Here is a 23608-nt window from a genome sequence, read left to right on the forward strand (position 1 = left end):
TTACTGTTGGTCTTGTTCAACGTACTGCTCTGTTCTGCACAATTGTCACCTTTATAAGATGGCTTTTTTAAAAATATAAGGAGAAAGGTATTTGGCCTTTTGTCCTTGCGATTTTGTAAAGAAACAAATGAATTTTTTTTTGGTGGGGGGGCTACATTTATGTATAAATAGCCAATTTGTGCACAATATTTCCTCACAAAGCCAAAAATGTTTAGGCAATATGGTGTTCACTAGGAATAGTACTGCAGGGCTTTTGTATTCATTGAATGACAAGATTGTGTTTAATGACATGGCTGAAAGGGAGCTTATTGACAATGTGGAGCCACGGTCTAGGTTGTGCTGCAAGTTTTATTATGGGATCTGATCGTGTTTGATAGACGAGCTACCACCGAAACCACATGGGTCCTGTAAGGTCCAGAACTGCAGTTTGATGGAGCTAAGCTCTGAATTGTTCTGAAAACATAAGTATGATAAATAAGGCAAGGCTGGTTGTAAAGAATTAGAACATAAAAGGCTACTGGCCCTTTGGCCCATGATGTGCTGACCTTTCAAAATCTTCCTTCTTACATAGAACTCTGTTCTTCTATCACCCACATGCCTAAGAGTTTTTTCAAAAATGTCCTTTAAGTATCTGCCTCTACTACCACTACTGGTAGGACATTCACACACCCATCTCTCTAAAACAAAAACTTACCTCTAACATCCTCCTATACAATATTAGCCACTTCTACACTGAGGAAAAAAGTCACTGGCTATCCACTCTTCCTATGCCTCTTATCCTGTACACCTCTGTCAGATGTAACTCAAGGGCCAGTAAGAATACCTGGGCCTTGAGTTGGGATTTAGGATAATAGGACCTAAGGAGAGGGCATGTTGGATTGGAGACTCTGATTTGGCAGTATGGGTGTACTGTGATAATGTGACATTTTGTGCTAAATTCATGCTATTCATCTCAACCCTGTGACATCATTCTGGCTGACGTACATTTCTTTGCCTGCCTTTTCTTGATAATTCTAACACACGTGTGAAAAAATCAATCATCTGCCCTTCAGATTTTCCACCACTGTCTGTAAGGAATTTGTATGTTCTCCCTACGGCTGCATAGCTTTCCTCTGGGTGCTCTGGTTTCCTCCCACAGTCCAAAGTCCTACTGTTTGGAAGGTTAATTGGTCATTGTAAATTGTCCCATGATTAGGCTAGGGAATTACTGAGTTGCATGGCTGGAAGGGCCTATCCTGTGTTGTATCTCAATAAATAAATAAAACTCCCATTTCCTCTTTGGAAAGGTGTATCCTGCTTTCCCCTCTCAAGTGGACTAGCTACATAATAGAAAAACTTGAACTGAGGTTGCTGGAAATCTGAAACAAAATATGAAATGCTCGGTAAGAGGCACATGTGGAAGGAGAAGCTGTTAACAATTCAGGTCAAAGGTCTGTGACAAAGGATCCTGGATTGGAGATGTTAGAAGGTCAAGCAGCACAATGGAAACAGTTGTGTGTTTGCAACATTTCTATGTAGTTACATCACACACTCAGATATCCCCTCCAATGCAGGGGAAAAATTCATTTGATTCCCTGTTTATCCAGAAACTGAAAAGTCCACAAAAAGTGGCAGATACAACTGAGTCCATCACAGGCAAAACTCTCCCTACCATTGAGTATATTTACAAAGAGTGCTGCCTTAAGAAAGCAGCATCCATTATCAAGGAACCACATCCAGGCCATGTTCTTTTCTTGCTACTACCATCAGGCAGGAAGTACATGAGCCTTGGGTCCCATGCAATCAGGTTCAGGGAGTTATTAGGCTTCAACCATCAGGCTCCTAAACTGGCATAGGTAACTTCACTCACCACAACTCTGATCTGATTCCACAACCTACAGGCTTACTTGCAGGGACTCAACAACTCGTGTTCTTGGTATTATTTATTTTTATTTACACATTTTGTCTTTTGTGTTTCTTTATTTTCATGTAGATATCTGCAAGAAAATTGATACGGAAACATATATGAACTTTGATAATAAATTGACTTTGATGTCAAAAACATACCACTAATTTATACTTGAATGTTGCCCTGACATCTTGGTGGCTGCACTCACTGCTCCTGAAGGCCAACATGCTTTTCCCTTGACGTAATAGACTGCAGATGCTGGAATCTGGAGCAAAAATGCAAACTGTTAGAGAAAAGCTGTAGGTCAAGCAAAGTCTGTGGGGAGAGGAATTGTTCATGTTTTTGGTTGATCCTTCAAGTTTGAAGGTCAGTGCCACAACATGAAGTACATGACATTCACTTGATGGATTATGGACATGCTGATGCAATATGTTTAAGAGTGGAATAAGGATTAATAATTTATCTTTGCCTACTAAATATTAGCCTGCAGGTGACACTTTCCATTCATGGGATGCCAAGTAGCACCTTACATCAGCCTGTACTTGGTTCTGTGAGTACATCCGAGCACAGTCACTGTACCAATAGTGAAGAGATGGTTCCTGAGTCTGTGCCATCCATTAGTCACTCATTTTTATTGTCCCTGCATTCCTGTTAACCTCTCCACCCCCGGATGCTTCCAATTGTCTGCATGTTAATGGAAATTTATTGTGGTCAATTGCGTGCGTATCATATTGTTGGAAGAAAACTCATGTAACAGCAAGGAGAATGTGCAAACTCCTCACATTGCAAGATGAGGTCAGCCTGGGTCACTAGATCTGTGAGCAGCAGCTCTGCTAGCTGCATGTAGTGTGGTGCTCTATAGTTGCCAAGAAAATTTTCAACAACATCCTTGAATACCTTCCGTGTGATTTTTGCCAGATCCACTAGAAGTTCTTCAAATTGCCTGTCACTGATGACCTGTTTGATTTGTGGAACAACAAAATGCCTTCCTTAATCTTGGCATCAGTTATTCATACTTGAACTATGAACTGAAATAACAAATACTTTATACTTTATTGTCGCCAAACAATTAATGCTGGAGCGTACAATCATAACAGTGATATTTGATTCTGCTCTTCGTGCTCCGTGGAGTACAAATTGATAGTAATTATTAACAATTTAAATTATAAATCATAAATAGAAAATAGAAAAGGGAAAGTAAGGTAGTGCAAAAAAAACCAAGAGGCAGGTCCAGATATTTGGAGGGTACGGCCCAGATCGGGGTCAGGATCCGTTCAGCAGTCTTATCACAGTTGGAAAGAAGTTGTTCCCAAATCTGGCCGTAGGAGTCTTCAAGCTCCTGAGCCTTCTCCCGGAGGGAAGAGGGACGAAACGTGTGTTGGCTGGGTGGGTCATGTCCTTGATTATCCTGGCTGCACTGCTCCGACAGCGTGCGGTGTAAGGTGAGTCCAAGGATGGAAGATTGGTTTGTGTGATGTGCTGGGCTGTGTTCACGATCTTCTGCAGCTTCTTCCGGTCTTGGACAGGACAACTTCCATACCAGGTTGTGATGCATCCCAGGTATAGGCGATTTAAAAAAAAAAAGGTGCATGATAGGGAAATTTCATAATCAGCAGCCCAAAGTCCATAAGATACACCAAAAAGATTCAGGAAGCAAAATCTTTGGTTCCATCTCTCCAGGCTGGCTATGAAATCTGACCATTCCAGTACAGGGCTACATTTAATGGTTTTATTTGCCCAGAACTACAGTGAAACCCGTCAAAGTACTTCTGGTTGAATTTTGTTTTGAGGGGCAAAGGGTTCACGTTGGGGGAAAAGAGGGTGCAGAGATTTACTATATGCTGTCTGGATTAGAAACCATGTCTTGTGAGGATAGGTTGAATGAACTAGGAGGAAAGGAGGATGAGAGTTAACTTGATAAAGGTGCTTAAAATGATAAGAGACATAAATTGAGTGGACAGCCAGGAACTATTTCCCAGGGCAAAAAGCTAATTGGAATAGAGCATGTGGTGGGTGGTGTGTGTGTATGTGTGGGGGGTGGCGGTGAGATGTCAGAGGTAAGCTTTTTACAGAGAGTGGTGCATGTGTGGAATGTGCTGCCAAGATTGGTGGTTGAGGCATATCCATAAGGGACATTTAAGAAACTCTTAGATAGGCACATGGATGATAGAAAAATGGAGGGCTATGTGGTAGGGAAGACTTAGATAGATCTTAGAGTAGGTTAAAAGATCGGCACAACATCATGGGTCAAAGGGCCTGTACTGTGCTGTAAAATCCTATGTTTTATGAAAAGTGTAGTGATAGAACTATAAAATTTTAGATTGAATCATTACGAAACAGTTGTGTTAAAGCAGCAGTCCCTAACCACCGGGCCGCGAGGAAACAATATGATTTGGCGATATGAGTCAGCTGCACCTTTCCTCATTCCCTGTCACACCCACTGTTGAACTTGAACGCACGCGAGGTCATTACCCACGCGTCATCCATGTCAGCGTGGGACGGACAGCAACTCCTGGAGCTTGCAAATGACGACCGGCTGAAAAGTATGTTTGACATAATATCTCTGCCGGGATTCTGGATCAAAGTCAAGGCTAAATATCCTGAGATAGCCACGAAAGCACTGAAAACGTTGCTTCCAATTCCAACATTTTTCTGCGAAGCGGAGTTTTCTGCAATGAAAACTAAATTGCAGAATAGACTGGACATAAGGAACCCCCTTCGAGTATCGCTGTCTCCCATCACCCCTCGATGTTGTTGCAGGGAAACAAGCCCAGGGCTCCCACTGATTCAGCGATATTGGTGTGTTGCAATGATTTTATGTGTTCATATGGGGAAAATATGCGCTGTGTGTTTAATATCCAAACGTTACTTAAAATGTTATGATGCTATTTACTTATAAGTGACTTATATAACCATATAACAATTACAGCACGGAAACAGGCCATCTCTGCCATTCTAGTCTGTGCCGAACGCTACTCTCACCTAGTCCTACCGACCTGCACTCAGCCCATAACCCTCCATTCCTTTCCTGTCCATATATCTATCCAATTTTTCTTTAAATGATAATATTGAACCTGCCTCTACCACTTCTACTGGAAGTTCGTTCAACACTTACTTCAAGCTCCCCTGTCCTCCCCTGATAATTGACTATTCACTAAATTCATGCGAGGAAAATATGAGCGGTGTTTAATATTAAATTGATTAGATAAATGCTTTTAGAAACAAAATTGAGTGTATTAGCCACTTATTACCTATATTCTGGTCGTGATTAACACCCCCCACCCCTGAACAGAATTGCCAAAAACGATTTGCAGGAAAATAATCGGCAGGTACACGCATGCGCACTGCTGCCCACACAAGGCTTCATGGTCATTGTAGTCTTTCTCTGGGTAAACACAATGTATTTGACTGCTGCTCTTGTCCATTGACAACCCTACCCTCCCCCCCCACCCCCAGGGTCAGCCGGTCCGCAAAAATATTGTCAATATGAAACCGGTCCGCAGTGCAAAAAACGTTGGGGACCCCTGTGTTAAAGGGATGAAATGGTGTAATTGATCACTTCATGTTCTTTTGTCTTCGTGGGGAGTTTTCCTCTGGATTCTAAATCACCTGTTTTACCAGGGGCTGTTTGATTCCACAGTCTGGTAAGTACTGCCTTTGTATTGTGGGCAATTGCCCTTGCCTCACCTGGAATTAGGCCCAAGCTTGTCCATGTTCAGACCAAGACAGTCATATGATGTAAAGGCAAGCGACCCTATCAAAAACCAAACTGAACACCCTTGAGCAGGTATGTTGAGAAAATGTTGCTTGAAGATGCTGTCCATGGCACTTTCCATCACCTTGGTAGTTGGCGAGTTGGCTGATGGAATGAGGCCAAGATGCAAGGGGAAGGTATTATTTTGTTAGGTTGCTGGCAGCAAAATAATGGTTTCAGAGTTATAGCTGGTGATATAATTAGTTCTGGACACCAGATCTTCCACATTGCCATCTGGTGTTGTCAGCTTTCTTGGTACTTACTGCTGTCATTGCGTGAGACTTATTTCTTGAACTAGGGCGAGCCCTACCCCTCAGCTTAAACCAATGTGATTGTCAGGTGACAGGGCTCTGTAGAAAGTAGGCAGCTTCTGTTCTACATGTATCCAGATTTGTGTTGTAGCTTCCAGGTGGAGTTTCATTGTTTGGTATATTGTTACTTGCATATCTTCCATCCTCTCCATACTTGGGGTTGTCCCCGTGTCTTGCTGTGATAATAGAATGAGAGTTGTGCAGGAGCGTAAGGTTACAATGTGTTGAAATCCAGCGCCCTCTGCTGGTTACTCACAGTGGCTTATTAGCTCTTCGACTTCAAGCTGCAAGACTGAAGGCAGATTGAGAGAAAGGGCAAAGAAGTAGCAAGATTGTCCTAAATCCATTTAACATGGTGGTACTCTCATGGGCTGGCCCTTGGGATCCAAAAATGAAGGCAAGCTGGCCTGCTTGTGTGAACTCTGAGCTGGCTAGTGAGGACAATGGAGTTCAGTAGACTCCACTATGGATGGGAGCAGAGGTGTGCTCGACTGGGCAGGTGGGCAGTTTGCAAAGTGGTGTGCTCCATCCCCCTACTAATACTGGGCTTCTGTGTATTCCAATGAACGGATTCTTCTCAATGCCATCCCAAGTTCATCGTTGTGGGGCAGAGATTTCTCAGAGAAGGGGCACAAAACTTCTCTCAATACTCCAAGTGCAGTCTGACCAGTGCCTTATAAATCCTCGGCGTTACATCCTTGCTCTTGTATTCTAGTCTTCTCGAAGTGAATGCTAACATTGCATTTGCCTTCCAAACCACTGACCCAACCTGCAAATTAGCCGTTAGGGAATCCTGCACGAATTCTCCCAAGCCTTTGCACCCCTGATTTAAAAAAAAATTCTTCCCATTTAGAAAATAGGTTATGCCTTTATTCCTTCTACTAGAGTGCAGGACCATATATTTTCCCATGCTATATTCCATCTGGTACTTCCTTGCCCTTTCTTCCAATCTGCCTCAGGTCCTCCTGCAGATATGCTGCTTCCTCAATACTACCTGCCACTCTACCAATGTTCGTATGGTCCACAAACCTGGCCACAAAGCCATCAATTCCTTCATCCAAATCATTGACATATAATGTGAAAAGAAACAGTTCTAAGAATGACCCCTGCGGAACACTAGTGGTCACCGACAGCCAGAAAAGGCCCCTTTTAATCCCACTCTTTGCCTCCTGCCAATTAGCTAAACTTCTATCAATGACAGCATGGGCTCTTATCTTGCGTGGCACCATATCAGCTCTCCTAATGCTGGTTAGTGCAGTGAACCCACCTCTCCCAGTTTTAGTAACTAACACAGTGACCCCCAGTTCTCCCGGTGCTGGTAATACAGCTCATTCCAAATTTGCCCTATTATCACAAAATACTCTGAGTCCTGACGAAGGGTTCCCGGCCGAAACGTTGACTGTTCGTTTCCACGGATGCTGCCCGACCTGCTGAGTTCCTCCAGCGTGTTGTGAGTGTTGCTTTGTCCTATTATCAGCCTGCCCTCCCCGATAGTCTCACTGCACATTGTACCTAGTCTGTACCGACTGCCCCATCCTCAGCCCAATCCGTCGGGTTCCCAACCCCCTGCCAGAGTGATTATCTTTTTACTAATCCAACACTTTTTTTTCTTATTAATTGATAAATTTGACTTTGAATTAAAATTCGCCTCTTTCAGCAACAATTTTCCCTACCACCCAACCAAGAAACAGCTGTAACAGTTCGGTCCCTTTAATAAAGCAGAACTCTTCACTACAGACAACTCCATCGGTTCGGGGTTTCGCACATCTCAGTTTGGAGAAAGGAACCCCGCAAAAGGTATGGTTAGATTATAAAAAAAAGTTCCCCGATGGTTATGTCATTTTTTAAAAATTGCCTTTTTCTCGGAGCACTGGCAAGTAGAATTGGGAAGAAGTGCGGTAGGTTTAGATCTCTGAGAAGATTGATTTGACCCGTAAAAACGGAATTCATTTTTTTGTTTTAGCATCCCGGGAGAGGGCGATCGCATTTTCCACACACCCAACCCGCACGGTCGATTGAACAGTATTTAAACAGCGCCCTTACAGCGTCGAATAATAAAAATATCTTCCAGCCCAGCGCTGTATCCCGCACTGAAAAGCACCTGGACAGAACGGAAAACGGAACACCATCTATCAGCGTCCCATCCCAGAGAGGATCTTAAACCTGTACTTTACCAGGTAAGCGTTACGGATGAAACGTGTAACAATGCAGAAATGGATCAAAACCCGCGCCGCCACTGATCAAATCCTCATGACAGTAACACAATTACCAGCCAGTGGGTTCTGCGTTAGAGATAAGAAAAAAAAAGGCAGAACAGAGAGAGAGACAGAGGAATATTGCATTTGAAGCACTGGGTGGCGAATTTAATAATTCAGGAGCAGTGGTCTATGTTAACCAGTTTGTGGAGAGGTGACTTTATTGTAACCGCAGTGCCGAGAGGGGCGGGATCACTAAATAATTAGCAACGAAAGAGATGAGTGTGTTGTATTACCAACGGCGAGAATGGTTGTTATGCATATTCCCAGAGCCAGGAGTTCAAGGGAGAGGTGGCTTCGCTGTATTAACCAGCTTTAGGAGAGCTGATTCCACTGTTTTGCCAGCGCTGAGAGAGGTGGGTTCACTGTATTACTAGCACTGGGAGAGTTGGGTTCACTGTGTTACCAGCACTGGGGGAGGTGGCTTCTCTATGTTAACCAGCCTTGGGAGGGTTGAGCAGAGAGAGGTGGCTTCACTGTATTACCAGCATTGGAAGAGGTGGGTTCACTGTGTTTGTTACCAAAACTGGAAGAGCTGAGTTCACTGTATCACCAGTGCTGAGAGATGTGGATTCAGCATATTAATCAACATTAGGAAAGGTGGGTTCACTATATTAACATCACTGGGAGAGGTGGATTCACTGTATTAACCAGCACTGGGAGAGTGGATTCACTGTATTAACCAGCACTGGGGGAGGTGGATTCACTGTGTTACCAGCACTGGGAGAGGTGGATTCACTGTATTAACCAGCACTGGGAGAGGTGGATTCACTGTATTACCAGCACTGGGAGTGGTGGGTTCACTGTATTACCAGCACCGGCAGAGGTGGGTTCACTGAATTAACTAGAACTGAGACAGGTGGATTTACAACATTATCAGATATGATACTTGATTAAGCTTCAAACTGTGTCCACATTGCATCAAAAAATGTTCAGTAATTTTGCTCAGTATACACTTGAGTTGAAGATTGCATTAGCTCTTTCCAGGATGAAGTCCAGCTTGTCTAATCTGTGCTTTTCAATCCAGATAATTCAATAATATAATTGTTCTTTGCCTAAACAGTTTTTATTTTGTATTTTTCTTCCCAAACAGATCTTTCCATCAGCCATGTCATTTGAATCCTGCTTTCTCATTGATTTGACGATGGAATCAAATTGCAGCTTTAATCTACAACCATCAGAGTTCCGTGTGTATTTGTGAGTAACAAAACTTTAGCTAGAAACTGGAACTGCTCCATGGATGATGGCCGCATCCGCCTGTTTGATAACTGTTCCCTCCCCTTCAATAGGTCGGCCTGGGACTTCCCTGACTTTGGGAATCCCTGCCCAATGTCAGCAGCCCTCACCAGTTTCCTAGTGGCCTCCTACTGCGCTGCCATGGTGTTTGGATTACTGGGAAACATTTGCTTAATTTGTGTGATTGCCAAACAGAAGGGGAAATCTAATGTAACCAACATGTTCATTGCCAACCTATCCTTTGCTGATATCATGATTTGTGTTTTCTGCCTCCCCTTTACAATCGTTTACACTCTGATGGACTATTGGATCTTTGGTGAAGTTTTGTGCAAGATGATCCCCTTCGTCCAGTGCCTGTCAGTGACAGTGTCCATTCTCTCTTTAGTCATGATAGCTCTGGAAAGGCATCAGCTCATTATAAACCCTACAGGATGGAAGCCAAGTGTCACCCAAGCTTACCTTAGCATACTAGCCATCTGGATGCTGGCCTGCTTCATCTCCTTGCCCTTTGTGATTTTTCATGTTTTAACAAGTGAGCCTTTGATGGACCTCCCTGCTCCTGTAGCACCATTGGCCAGTGAGGCGATCTGCATGGAATCATGGCCAACCAGGCAACAAAAGCTGATATACATGACTTGGCTCTTTGCATTCCAATACTGTGCACCCCTTGTTTTCATTGCAGTGTGCTATGGCAGGATATACATGAGAATAAGGACAAGGAAGGACTTAATGGACAAAGGTGTTGAAGATAAATCCAGATTGACAAAAGGCAGAAGGATAACCATGATACTTGGTCTGTTGATTCTTGGATTTGGACTTTGCTGGTTACCTTTAAACGTATTCAATCTCATTGCAGACTGGGACCTGGAAGCAATGATGCATTGTGATCACAATCTCATCTTTTCCCTCTGCCACTTGGCTGGAATGGCTTCCACTTGCATCAATCCTATCATCTACGGCTTCCTGAATAATAACTTCAAAAAGGAGCTCTGGGCTATCGTTGTTCACTGTGACTGGAGCAGGCAGGAGGACTGTGAACACTTTCCATTGTCCACCATGAATACAGAACTTTCTAAAACTTCTCTGCGACTGAGTTGTAGGAATACTATGTCATAATTTGGAATTAGACATCTTCCCAGTTTAATAGACAAAAGCATGCTGCCCAATAAAGAAATATTTCAGACTTTGGAATTTTCCAAATAAACTTTGTACTTATCACTGTTAAATTTTATTCCCCTTGTCTGATTTGAGTTATTTCTAATATTATTGTTATATGGCAAGAAAATGTTTCAATCAGTCTCCTATTCCAACCCTCATATAAATGATAAATCTCTTGCCAGTTAATTATGCCATGTTACAGTTGCTCAAATATCTTAGATTATGTTATAAATCAGGTGGGTTAATAATATTCTTCGGCAAAATTTAGGATCAAAATTCTACTTGTCGAAAGATGGAACCATTTATCACTGAGATTCTCTGGTGCCTTGTTAAAATAGTCTTCAGCTTTGCCTGTGAAGTACAGTTCTTTGTTCAAACAGATTGGTAATGTACAGTACTCATTTTCTTTCTGAAAAGTTCACTAAATCACATGTGATTCAGTCACTTATGTATTCCGTCAATAGTTACACTGTTTATGATAAAATGGTTTGCTGTATTTTACATTGCTCTCATTTTATAATGCTTAAGAGAAAATGTTAAGATGAAACTATATCTGTTTTTGACTTGCAGCAATAAATTGCTAATGTATTGAAACACAACAGTTGTTTGTCAGAAACAAGGCACTTGCAGTGTGTTACATTGCTAAACACTAGGAACATTACACTTTGTGGTACAGGACTGGGCAGATTTGTGTTTTACTGCTGACTTCCCATTTCCCTGACAACATACCTATGAATTGTGCAGAGAATAGTACTTGACATAATTTTATGTAAACACATAATAAATTGAATGTTTGCCTGTCATTTCTCTGAGACATTCAGATCACAAAACCCAGCAAAGAAATTTTGATAGTGCTACTTCTCTTAAAACCATCCCGTGTGGCTATGTTTGAGTCACCGGGTGTAGTTTTGATACTAACACAACCTGGTATACCTCTTGTGCTCAAAGTGGCATTGAGTTCCTGCTGAGAAAGACCTCATTAGTTCCATGAGTCAGGTGGAATTACCACAGAATCTCTGTGGAATTTGATTCAAATCATCTTGTGCTTCTTTGATTTGTATAGCACCTTCGGCATAGGGAGGGAATTGCAAAACTGAGGGGGTGCATGGGTGAAGGAAGACACGTCTGCTAAGATTGGAGCAAAGAATGTCGGGGCGAAAATTCAAGGAATGCAGAGTCCTACGATATGGTAGGAGAAGAGGTGTGACTAGGTACAGGTAAGTGGGAAACAAGGTTAGGTTAGAAGGGAATGAAGTGGAATGTATATCATTCCTATTCCTGGAACAAATACCATTGTCTGAAGATCAATAACATTCTCAATGCAGGAGCATTGTTTGAGATGCCTATATATCATTTAACTTCTATGGCTTGAGTGGTACTTAGAGTTGTTTTTAAAAAAAACATCAGATGACAAACTATTGGCTTCTGAGATTTCATACAAAGGCTGGACACAGCTCCTACAGAGGAGAGAGGGGGAATCCATAGTTAGAGGAGCAGGCAGGGTATTCTGTTGTCATGAAAAAGACACCTGGATGGTATGTCGCGTCCAAAGTGCCAGAGTCAGTGATGTCTTAGATCGGTTCCACAGGATTCTAAAGGGTGAAAGCTGGAAGTTGTGTTACTTTTTGGTACCAATGACATGGGTAGGAAAAAGGATCAGGACCTGAAGAGAGGATATTGGGAGTTGGGTAGAAAGCTAGTGGTGTTCCACAGGGATCGGCATTGGGGCATTGATTAGGATGATGGAATTGATGGCTTTGTGGCCAAGTTTTCAGATGATATGAGGGGCAGATAATGCTGAGGAAGCAGGAAATCTGCAGAAGGATTTAGATAGATTAGGAGAATGGAGAAATAAGTGGCAGGTGGAATATAGTGTAGGGAAGTCTGTGATCATGCCCTTTGGTAGAAGGAATAAAAGTGAAGACTATTTCCTAAATGGGAAGAAAATTCAGAAATCGGAAGTGCAAAGGCACCCCAGAGTCCCCATGCAGGATTCCATAAAGGTTAACTTACAGGCTGTGTCAGTGGTAAGGAAGGCAAGTGCAATGTTCATATTAACTTCAGGAGGACTAGAGTACAAAAGCAAAGATGTAATGCTGAGGCTTTGCAAGGCATCGGTTAGATCGCACTTGGAATATTGTGAACAGTTTTGAAAAGATGTGTTGGCTTTGGCGAAGGTTCACAAAAATGATTCCAGGAATGAAAGGAATAACATAAGAGGAGTGTTTGATGGCTCTGAGCCTGTACTTGATGGAGTGTAGAAGAATAGGGATCTCATTGAAACCTATTAAATATTGAAAGGTCTAGATAGGGTGGACATGGAGAGTTCAAGTTCGTTTAATTGTCATTCAACCATATGGGAACATAGCCAAAAAAAAGAGTCCCTCTGGAGCCAAGGTACAAAACACATCAACAACAGCACATAGCACAAATGGTTATGATTTCAGAAAAACTTAGTCACAAAGAAAATAAAAAAAAAAATCCCAAATCCCTGAGTGGCATGACTATAAATTGATGGTTAAGTAGTCCTGGTCCAGCTTGTTCTTCCACCGAGCAAACACTGGAGAGCAACATTGAGCAAACACAGGAAGGCAGCTCCAAGTGAATACTAGAGGGCAGTACTGAGTGAACACTGGAGGCTAGCACAGAGCAGACACTGGAGAGCAGCATCGATGGGTGGGGCCAGCTCCCAACTCTTTATGGATTCCAGTGCACCCAGAGTGGCTTAGTCCGTACCGCAGCCGAAACAGCACAGCCCTCCTGCCACCGGTCTTGCTAATGAACAAGTGAACTGAATCTGCAGTTTTCTATGTTAACAATGTCCAACAGGATCTTGCGATCACAGAAAAATGTCTTAGGCAATCACTCACTCCCATTTGTTGGGCCACGCACATCGACAACACAACAACGGTATACAATAAGTCCTGCTCCATTGCTATTGAGCCACACACCAATGGGATAAAGCTGCTGTACTTGATGCTCTTAATAACCAGCAGTGTCTTGTGATTGTAACAAAGATTTACAGGATGAACAAATACACCAGTGATTGGACCGAGAGAGGCCGCTGTGTCTGAGTGTGCCGTGATCTTACCGAACACTGAGAGGATGTTTCCTATAGTGGGGGAGTCTAGGACCAGTGGGCGCAGCCTCAGAATAGAGAATCGTTCCTTTAGCACAGAGATGATGAGGAATTTCTTTAGCCTGTGGAATTAATTGCCACAGATGGCTGTGGAGGCCAAATCATTAGGAATATTTAAAGTGGAGGCTGATAGGTTCTTGATTAGTAAGGGCATTAAAGGTTATGGGAAGAAGGCAGAAGAATGGCGGTGAAAGATAGTAAATCAGCCATGATGGAATGGCGGAGCAGACTCACTGGGCTGAATAGCCTAATTCTGCTCTTATGACTTATGGTCTTAAGCTAGAACAGTATAGCAAGAGAACAGACCCTTCAGCCCACAATATCTGTACTGTGCATGAAGGAATAATTACAACTAGAACATTTGAGGGATGTGAGTTTGACTTATTGTGAACCAATTTCCTAATAATTGTTTCCTACCTATGGTGGTTGTTATAGGAATGCATCCATGCATTTCCCAGTCCATGAGTATTCCCAAAGATTCCATACTAGTACCTGAATGAATGAAGAGCTTATCCTGGCTAATATTTTCTCTCAATGCAACATGAATCTCTGTGAGAGGGCCGAAGAACTTACGACCCTAAGACATAGGAGCAGAATTAGGCCATTCAGCCCATCGAGTCTGCTCTGCTATTTCATCATGGCTGATCCCAAATCCTATTCAACCCCATACACCTGCCCTTATCCCTTGATGCCCCAACCAATCAGGAATCTATCAACTTCCACTTTAAATATTACCCTGGACTTGGCCTCCACCACTGTCTGTGGCAGAGCATTCCACGGATTCACCACTCTTTGGCTCAAAAAAAACTTGCAATAGGACTGATGAGATTGATCTAGTGAATACTGGCATGGGTCCTAAGGACCAAATAGCTTCTTGTGTTGTGATATCTGTTGGATCTGGAGATGATTCTGTCCAGAAGGTTCTTTGGTAGTCAAGAATGAAGTGCACATCTTGTGGTTACAACCATTTTATCAGATGTTCATCGTGAATAGGTCAGATAGGTCAGCCTGTCCCAGTAACACAAAAGAAGAGAAAAACGGCAGGAGAAAGAGCAAGGAACAAAAGACTGGCCACTGCAAACTAATTGAAGCTAGTTCGATAAGGAAGTTTTCTCTGATTGGGCGCTACGGTAGCGTAGTGGGTAATGTGAGGTTATTACAGCTCAGGCCGTTCCGAGTTCAGAGTTCAGCTCCGGCGCTGCTCTGTACGTCCTCCCTATGGAATGGGTAGGTTTTTCCCAGGTGCTCCGGTTTCCTCCCACGGTCCAAAGACGTACCGGGTAGGTTAATTGGGCGACGTAAATTGCCCCATGATTAGGTTGGGGCTAATCAGGTTTGTCAGGGGTTGCTAGGGCAACGTGGTAAGGGCCGGAAAAGCCTATTCCATGTTGCATCACTAAATAATCAAAAATTAAATAAAAATAGTCTGTAAAACAAGGTCAGTCTCGATTTACACTGCCATGGCATCTCAGGCTAAGTAACGAAAGAAGGAAAGAATCAGTTAGAACACAAACAACTGAACATTTACAGACAAACAAGCGATTACGCTGGACAGCAAACTTTCTTCAGAAGAAGCAGCCAGATGTGCCAAAGCAATGTCCCAAGCCAAGCAAGGCTGCTGGATGAGGTGGAGGGTGTTGCGAGGAGGAAAATCACATGGAGTGAGCTGTGGAGCATGGAGTCAAACAGACTGAGCTTCATCATCAGAGCAACATATGATGCCCTGCCCTCTCCTACAAACCTAAATCTCTGGCTGGGAGAGGATCCAGCCTGTCCTCTGTGCGCAGTTCCGGCATCCCTCAAGCACATCTTGGTCAGTTGCAAGACCAGTCTAATACCAGGCAGATACACCTGGCGACACAACCAAGTGCTGAGGTGTTTGGCAGCTGAACTTGAGTGTAAGAGAGTAAACACCAACTCCAGGCCTCTCAATGCCCAGGCAACAGACCCACAACTACCATCCTTCATCCAGGGGCTAACCCCTTGCCTCACGACTCGTGCCCACTGAGTGCAGCCAGGGACTGGGAAATACGTGTTGATTTAGGCCAGAAACTTACCTTCCCATCTGAAATTGCGATGACCAACCTGCGGCCTGACCTGGTCCTTTGGTCCAACTCCTGTCGGCGCGTCTTTATCATTGAGCTGACGATCCACTGGGAGGATGCTGTGGATGAGGCTTACGAAAGGAAAAGGCTGCGATATGCCAACCTTGTAGCTGAAGCAGAGGACCGAGGCTGGAACGTAAAGGTGCGCCCAGCTGAGGTGGGGTGCAGGGGCTTTGTAGCCAGATCCACCGTAAGGCTGCTGAGGGAAGTAGGGGTCAGAGGGCAGGCCCATAGGAAGGCAATCAAAGCGCTTGCTAATGCCGCTGAAATGAGCAGTCACTGGCTGTGGCTGAAGAAAAGGGATGGTGTCTGGGCTGACAAGTGACCATCTAGAGACTAACCATGTGACACACAGCCAGGTCCGATCAGCCTGTGGTGGGCCTGCCTCGGCTGAGGGTGTCTTGTGATAAAAGGCTGAAACACCCAGCGATGTCGAGGTACACAACTGAAGATGCGTCGTAATGGTAGTAACATCATCTAGTGGTCATCTTTGAGAACTACTTCCACTCAAGTCAATTGCAGCGCAGAAACTTCAGGGATTGTAACATCCAGTCCTATTAACCAAATTTCAAAAGTGTTGCTTCGTCAGTAATTTTTAGTGATTTGTTTTGGTTCCATTTGATACACAAGATGTTGAAATTGCAAATGGATTCTGCATTGATTTAAAAACTGACTTCAAGTTTACCAAAGGAAGGAGCAAGGTTTCATCCACCCCAGGCAACATTACGTAAAAGAGAGACTAAGCAAGGACAGATGGTTATATATCCTATGTTGGCGGAGTTACATTAAGTGAGCACAGTGATATAAGACAGCAGCTTCAGTATGGTTCCTGCAGAGAGCACAGAGCCGCAACAGGAATATCTGACATACCAGAAATAATCTGATGTCAAGAGCTTCAGAGTTTGGTCAGGGATTTATAATGCTGTTGAGAAAAGGAATCGTCTGCAATGTGCAGTTCAGTCCATTTTAAGCAGTTCAGATTTACAACATTTTATTTGAATATGTGAGGCTGAATTCAGCAATACCATTCATTACAGAGAGCTGGGAATGGACATCGGTCTGGGTAGTCTACTGCTGGAGCACACCTATATGCCTATTCAATGCAAAAAGCATAAAACTCCCAATGATTAAGAGAAGCAGGCATTAATAGAGGCTGCTTCTTATAGTCATGGAATAATATAGCAGAGAAACTGGCAAAACTTGCTTCTCAGTTCCCCTTAAAATCTTCACCCTCTCATGCTAAACATACACTCTCTCATTTTGGACTCCCCTATCCTGGGGAAAAGACCAAAATCATCCACTTTATCCACACAACCCTCAGCTTTGTCTATTCAAGGCCTCAAACAGTTCCTCCAGGTGAGGCAACACATCATATGTGAATCTGTTGGGATCGTCTACTGAAACCAGTGTTCCTGATGTGGCCTCCCCTACGTGGTGAGACAGACGTAGATTAGGGGACCACTTTGTTGAGCACCTTTACTTCATCCGCATGGTGGCCCACCATTTTAATTCCTATCCCCTTTCCTGTTCTGACATGTCAGTCCATGCTCTCAATTATGAAGTCACTCTCAGGCTGGAGGACCAACTCCTCACGTTCCTTCTAGGTAGCCTCCAACCTGATGGCATGAACATTGATTTCTTCAACTTCTTGTAACTTTATTCCCCTTTTTTCCTCTTCAATACCCCGCCCTCGCGTCTTACCTCTTCTCCTGCCCATCACCACCTCTTGGTGACCCTACTCCTTCCCTTTAGCCCATGGTCCACTCCCCTCTCCTATCAGATTCCTTCTTCTCCAGCCCTTTACCTTTTCTATCCATCACCTCTCAGCTTTTCAATTCATCTCCCATTCCCCACCCACCTGGCTTCATCTATCACTTACTAGTTTGTACAGCGCACTGGTACTGTGTGAGCTAGGCTTAAAGACAAATAAAAATTTAAAGCAGTATCTTTTTTCTCATGTTAGCACATGGTAGACATGTTTTTACACTATGGGGACAACAAAAAGTATATTGTGTTTAAGAGAGGTGTTGGCAAGTGTGAAGGTGCTTTACGGGGGTGTTGGTAAGTATGAAGGTGCTTTGGGGGTGTTGTCAAGTGTGAGAGTGCTTTAGGGGATGTTGACAAGTGTGAGAGTGCTTTAGGGGTGTTGACAAGTGTGAGAGTGCTTTAGGAGGGCATTAGTTTAAAAAGATTGGGAACCACTGCATTATAGTAAACAGACTGTCTTGGTGATGAGACCTTGGTGATGGCAGGATATCCATTAGTCTCACAGCCTGGGAGATGAAGCCATAATCCTGTCTGGGAGTTCTAGTCCTGGTGCTTTTGTACCTCCCTTCTGATGGTAATGGGTCAAAGAGATTGTGGGGTGGGTGGTAGGGATCCTCAACAATACTTAGCGTCCTTTGTATACAACGTCTTGGTAAAGTCAGATATAGCAGGGAGGGAGATCCCAGTAATCCTCTCGGCAATTTTTACCATCTTCTGTAGGATAATGTGGTTTAATCCTTGCAGCTTCAGTACCACACAATGATCGGCCAGACAGGACACTCTCAATGTGCACCTGTAGAAAGTTTTTACAAGGGTGTCAGGGAGCCTTGCATGCTTCAGTCTCCTCCGAAAATGTAGATACTTCCGTGTCTTCTTGACAATTGAGGAGTTATTGAGGGTCCAGGTTAGATCATCATTACGGGAACACCAAGAAACTTAGTGCTTTTCACTCTCTCCTTGCAGAGCCATTGATGTGTAATGGAGAGAGGTTGACCTGCGCCTTCATGAAGTCCACGGTCATCGACTTTGTCCTGTCTACATTGGGACTTAGACTGTGTTCTCACAATGTTTGACAAGCCTCTCTACCTTCTCTCTGTATGCCAACTCCTCATTGTTGCTGATGACACCAACCACTGTAGCATCACAGCAAACTTGATGATGTGGTTTGAACTGGATCTGGCAAGAGTGTGATCACCAGCAGCTGAAATCACTACCCCGGGGGTCACCAGTGCTCGGTGCGATGGAGCTCGAGACGTTGCTGCCGACTCAGACTCACTGGGGTGTTTCTGTCAAGAAGTCCAAGATCCAGATACAGAGACAGGTGTTGAGTCCCAACGAGGACAGTTTGCCCACCAGCCTCGGAAGGATGATCATGTTAAACGACGAGCTGAAGTTGATGATCAACATCCTGCCGAATGAGGTATCGTTTTCTGGGTGGGACAGGACAGAGTGGAGGGTTGAGGCTATGGCACCTTCAGTGGACTGGTTTGAGCGGTGGGCGAACTGGAAAGGGTCCAATGTTAGCAGGAAGGCAGGATTTTATGTGATCCATTACCAGTCATTCATAGCACTTCATGATCGTTGAGGTTGGTGATGCAGAGTTATGTACTTGGTGGAAATGTATGAAATTCACAGTCACCGACATTGAGTTGAGATTCACTTTAACAGGTTGGTGTGATGTGATGAAGTTTTTTTTGTGTTCAGTGTTTGGAGTACAATAAAAGAGTTGTTACAGTTTCTCTTAAACATTAAATGCCTCATGCAGTTTAATTTGTGAAAACCTACAGTGCCTCTGGGCATTAATGGTTTCGGCCAGTTATCATTGCTCTCTCGGGCACCGGAATGATGGTGTCTGCCTTGAAGCTGGCAGGGCCAGTGGATTGCTTCAAAGAAATGTGAAAGATGTCCATTAAGACCTCTGTTAGCTGGGCCACACACTCCCTCAGCACCTGACCAGGTACGTTGGCCGGCCGTGCAGCTTTGCGTGGGTTTAGTCTGGGTAGGATCCTCCTCATCTCAGCTGTAGCCAGACAGGGTGCCTGTTCCTCAGGGAGACGGAGCTTTCTTCAATGTCACTTCACTCAATGTGTCAAATCAGGGGTAGGCCTGCGAGCAAATATTGGGATACTATGAGCGATTTTTCCTTATTCTGAGTGTTTCAGGCGACCACACTGATGGACGTGCATGACATCTTGTTACACTGGCCCCAGGTTCCATTTTGTTCCAAACCAAACACTGGTATATACGAATGACGGGAAGGCAGACAACCTTATTAATATGTATTAGATACTCTCCGTGCACGCGCAGGTTTTCAGATGGGATTGTTCAAATTTGTAAACAGAAACAGCCTCACTGTGTTTTAACAAGAAATCCATGCTAGATATCCAGATATTTACATGTGCTACAATACTTGTTGAATAACTTGCGTTTTGAAATAAAATCGAAGAAAAAAATTCCAATGGTAATGAATGCAAAACGCAGAAAGTTCGACACAGAGTGCCGTAATTTCTAAGACACTTGGACACTAGATTACTTCTTCATCAAGCAAGCTAGGAAACCAGTTTGTCTCATTTGCCTAGAAAATGTTGCTGTGAAGAAGGTGGCAAATATCAGGGGACATTACGAGACCCGCCATGGTGGAAATTTTAACAAGTTTACTGGACAAGCAAGGAAAGATGAAGTTGAGCGAATGAAGGCTAGTTTCGAAAAATAAACGTCATTTTCTGCCAAGAAAAGCAGTGAAAATGAAGGAAATACCCGTGCCAGCTACGAAGTCTCAAATGTATTGCAGAAAAGATGAAGTCTTTTACAGATGGAGAGTTTGTCAAAGAATGTTTACTGGCAGTGGTGGATATTGTTTGCCCTGAAAAGAAATCTTTATTTGCATCATCAGCCTGTCAGCAAGAACGATCACACAGCGAGTTGAAGAAATGTCAGCAGATAATAAAAGTTGTTTAAGGGATGCCTGCAACGAATTGCAATTTTTTTCAATTGTGCTTGATGAGAGCACAGACTTGAGAGACACTGCTCAACTTGTACTGTTTGTGCGAAGAGTGACCTCAACTTTTCAAATTTTTGAAGTGTTTATTCAATTAATTCCTATGAAGGACAGGGTTACGGGAGCAGACATTTTTGAAGCTTTGTTGAAAATGATGTCAGAAATGAAACTTAATGTGTCGAAGCTAATTGGCATCACAACTGATGGGGCACCGGCAATGGTGGGACAGAAAAAAAGGCATCATTGCATTGCTGCAAGGACAAATGGAAAACCTTGGAATCGCACAGAAACTGGTTAAAATTCATTGCATTATCCACCAAGAGACATTATATGCCAAGAGTTTAAAATTAAAGGATGTTATGGACATTGTTGTGAAGGCAGTGAATCTGATCCTATCTCGTGGATTGAATCATCACCAGTTTCAGCAGTTTTTGTTGGATACAGAGGCAGAATATGGGACCTGGCTTATTTCTGCAATGTACGCTGGTTTAGCCGAGGGTCGGTACGGGAAAGAGTATTTGCATTGCATGAGAGGTGGCAATATTCCTTGAAAGCAAAAATGAGGATGCTTCATATTTTTGTGATCCTGACTGGCTTGCAACCTTGGCATTTCTTGTGGACATTACATCTCATTTAAATAACTTGAATTTACAACTTCAAGGAAAAAAATCAGCTGATACATGAAATGTATGGTCATATTGTGGCCTTTGAAAGAAAGCTGCAATTGTGGGAGTACCAGCTTCAAAAAGGAAATTGTGCACGTTTTCCCACTTTTCAAAAAAAGTAAAGTACAAGGTCCAGGCATTTTTGTGAGTATGGTCTAAGAATTGAGAAAAGAGTTTTCATCTCGTTTTGCTGATTATCGCTTGCCTGCAAATGAGTTCAAGCTGTTTGCTACTCCATTTGATGTGGAAGTGGACACTGCATCAGAAATTTTTCAAATCGAATTGATTGAGATGCAGTATGATGGCATATTGAGTTCAAAATTTCATTCTGAAGATGTGTCAGTGCTTGACTTCTTTAGAAAATATATTCATCCAAGTGGAAAGTATCCTAACTTAGTGGACCATGCAAAAAAGTTGGCATCATTGTTTGGCATCATTTATCTGTGTGAGCAATTATTTTCAAAAATGAAGCACACTAAGAACCATTTGAGAACAAGATTGACTGATGCCCATCTGGATAATGTCTTGCTCTTGGCATCAACAAGTCTGACACTCAATATTGAGAAGCTTTCAAGCAACAAATAGCATCAAGGTTCACATTGAGTTATTGACTGCTTGCTTTAAAATTTTCTTTTTTATTACACTTAATTTACCACCATTCAATGCATCATGTTCATATGTTTTATGTTTAAAGCTCCTCTTTTATTCAATATTTTCATTTAATGTAATATATACCCTTGTTTTTTTTTTACTGTTTTTAATGGAGGTTGGGATTGAGGACGTGATTTTAAGTTTTTTAACTCTGTTTGGTTTCAAGTTAGCCCATTGCTTTGCTTTGCTTTTAGTTAGTTGCACGGTGGGTTTTTTTTGGGGTTTTTTTTTTCCTTTTCTCTATTGATATATATATAAAAATTAGTATACTATTATGTTACCTTGGTACGTTATGTTTAAATTACATTGTTTGTATCATTTTTTTGTATTAATATCTCCTGTAATTTTATTATATCCTAACAGTGTATTAGTGCCTATATGGCTTACCTTTTTGTATACTTATTCAATAAAAAGATTTAAAAAGAAAGAAAAGATCCTTTGTGTCCTTTTAATAGATTCAGAAGATGCCTTGATTGAAATAAATTGCAACTAAACTGAGTTCTTTGATTACTAACTGGCATCCTTGGTTAAGCACAAATGATTTTCTAGCATGTGTTATTCATTAATTTGAGGCAAAACATAACTAGATGTATTTAAATGGATAATTTCCATATTTCAAGTTTTTTAAGGCATTTATCTGGCCCACTGTCCACTCATTAATACGAGATCTGGCCCACAGAGGCAAAAAGTTTGCTGATCCCTGCGTCAAATGGCACATAGAAGCTATTCAGCCTCGCAGGAAGAGAGGCATCGCTGCCACTGATCTTCATGGTGGACTTGTAATCAGTTATGGTTCGTATACCTTGCCACCTGCGCTGTATATCCCTAGTGTCATAAAAGTAGCTGAGAATTTTCTGTAAGTACTCTTGCTTTGCCTTCCGATGGTACAGGAGAGCGCGGTTCTTGCTGACCTGAAGGTCGACTTAACTCCCTATCTGAGGGCAGCATCCCGATCCCTAATCAGTGCATGAACCTCTGCAGTCTGTCATAGTTCCTGGTTTGCCCTAGCAGCATAGTGTTTAATCACAGTAGCATCTTCAATGCATTTTCCTATGTAGCCATTCACTGATCCCTCATGGTCATCAGCTTTGACGTGGTGATCGTTGTAGCAGCCTCCTGGAATATGCTCCAGTCCATGCTTTTGAAACAGTCCTGCAGTGCCGAGGTAGCGCCTTCTGGCCAGGTCCTGATCTCCCTATAAACTGCTTTGACTCGTTTAGCCAGTGGTCTGTATGCAGGGATTAGCAAGATGGATGTTGTGGTCTAAGTATTTGAGGTTGGCGGGGGGGGGGGGGTGGTGCAGCCTTATATGCTCTACAGACATTCGTATTGACTAGGTCTAATATATTCTCTCCTCTGGTTGCAAAGTAGACATTCTTGTAGAAGTGTGGCAGAACTGTTTTTAAGTTGGCATGATTGAAGTCCCAGCACAAATAAAGAAACCATCAGGGTGAGTGTCTTGGAGGCCACAGGTGGCGCCGTAGAGCTCCTGCAGTGCTTCCTCAACACTTGCACTTGAACGGGGGGGGGGGTGTATGTAAACAGCAATAATCGCAATGGCAGCGAACTCCCTCAGTAAGTAGAATGGTCTGCACTTCACCACTAAAGACTATGTGCAGTAGGCAGTGGGCCATTACCTCGGAAGCGTTCACACACCAGTTTTATCGAAGTAGACATACAG

The 23608-nt window shown here is 43.0% G+C and overlaps 1 protein-coding gene across 1 annotated transcript; it reads left to right on the top strand.

Moving 5' to 3' along the window:
• The first annotated feature begins 7671 nt into the window (after nt 1-7671).
• Nucleotides 7672-11167, top strand: LOC140185905 (neuropeptide Y receptor type 4-2-like). Its single transcript, XM_072239710.1, has 3 exons — nt 7672-7750; nt 7917-8130; nt 9302-11167. The coding sequence occupies exon 3, from the start codon at nt 9445-9447 to the stop codon at nt 10558-10560; it is 1116 nt and encodes a 371-aa protein (XP_072095811.1). The 5' UTR covers nt 7672-7750; nt 7917-8130; nt 9302-9444; the 3' UTR covers nt 10561-11167.
• Nucleotides 11168-23608: the final 12441 nt, after the last annotated feature.

Source organism: Mobula birostris, chromosome 21 (genome assembly GCF_030028105.1).
Source record: "Mobula birostris isolate sMobBir1 chromosome 21, sMobBir1.hap1, whole genome shotgun sequence".
NCBI classification, from domain to species: Eukaryota; Metazoa; Chordata; class Chondrichthyes; order Myliobatiformes; family Myliobatidae; genus Mobula; species Mobula birostris.

Bases quoted from the DNA above. Each gene is read 5' to 3' on its own strand.
- LOC140185905 (XM_072239710.1), top strand. From the start codon at position 9,445: ATGGATGATGGCCGCATCCGCCTGTTTGATAACTGTTCCCTCCCCTTC.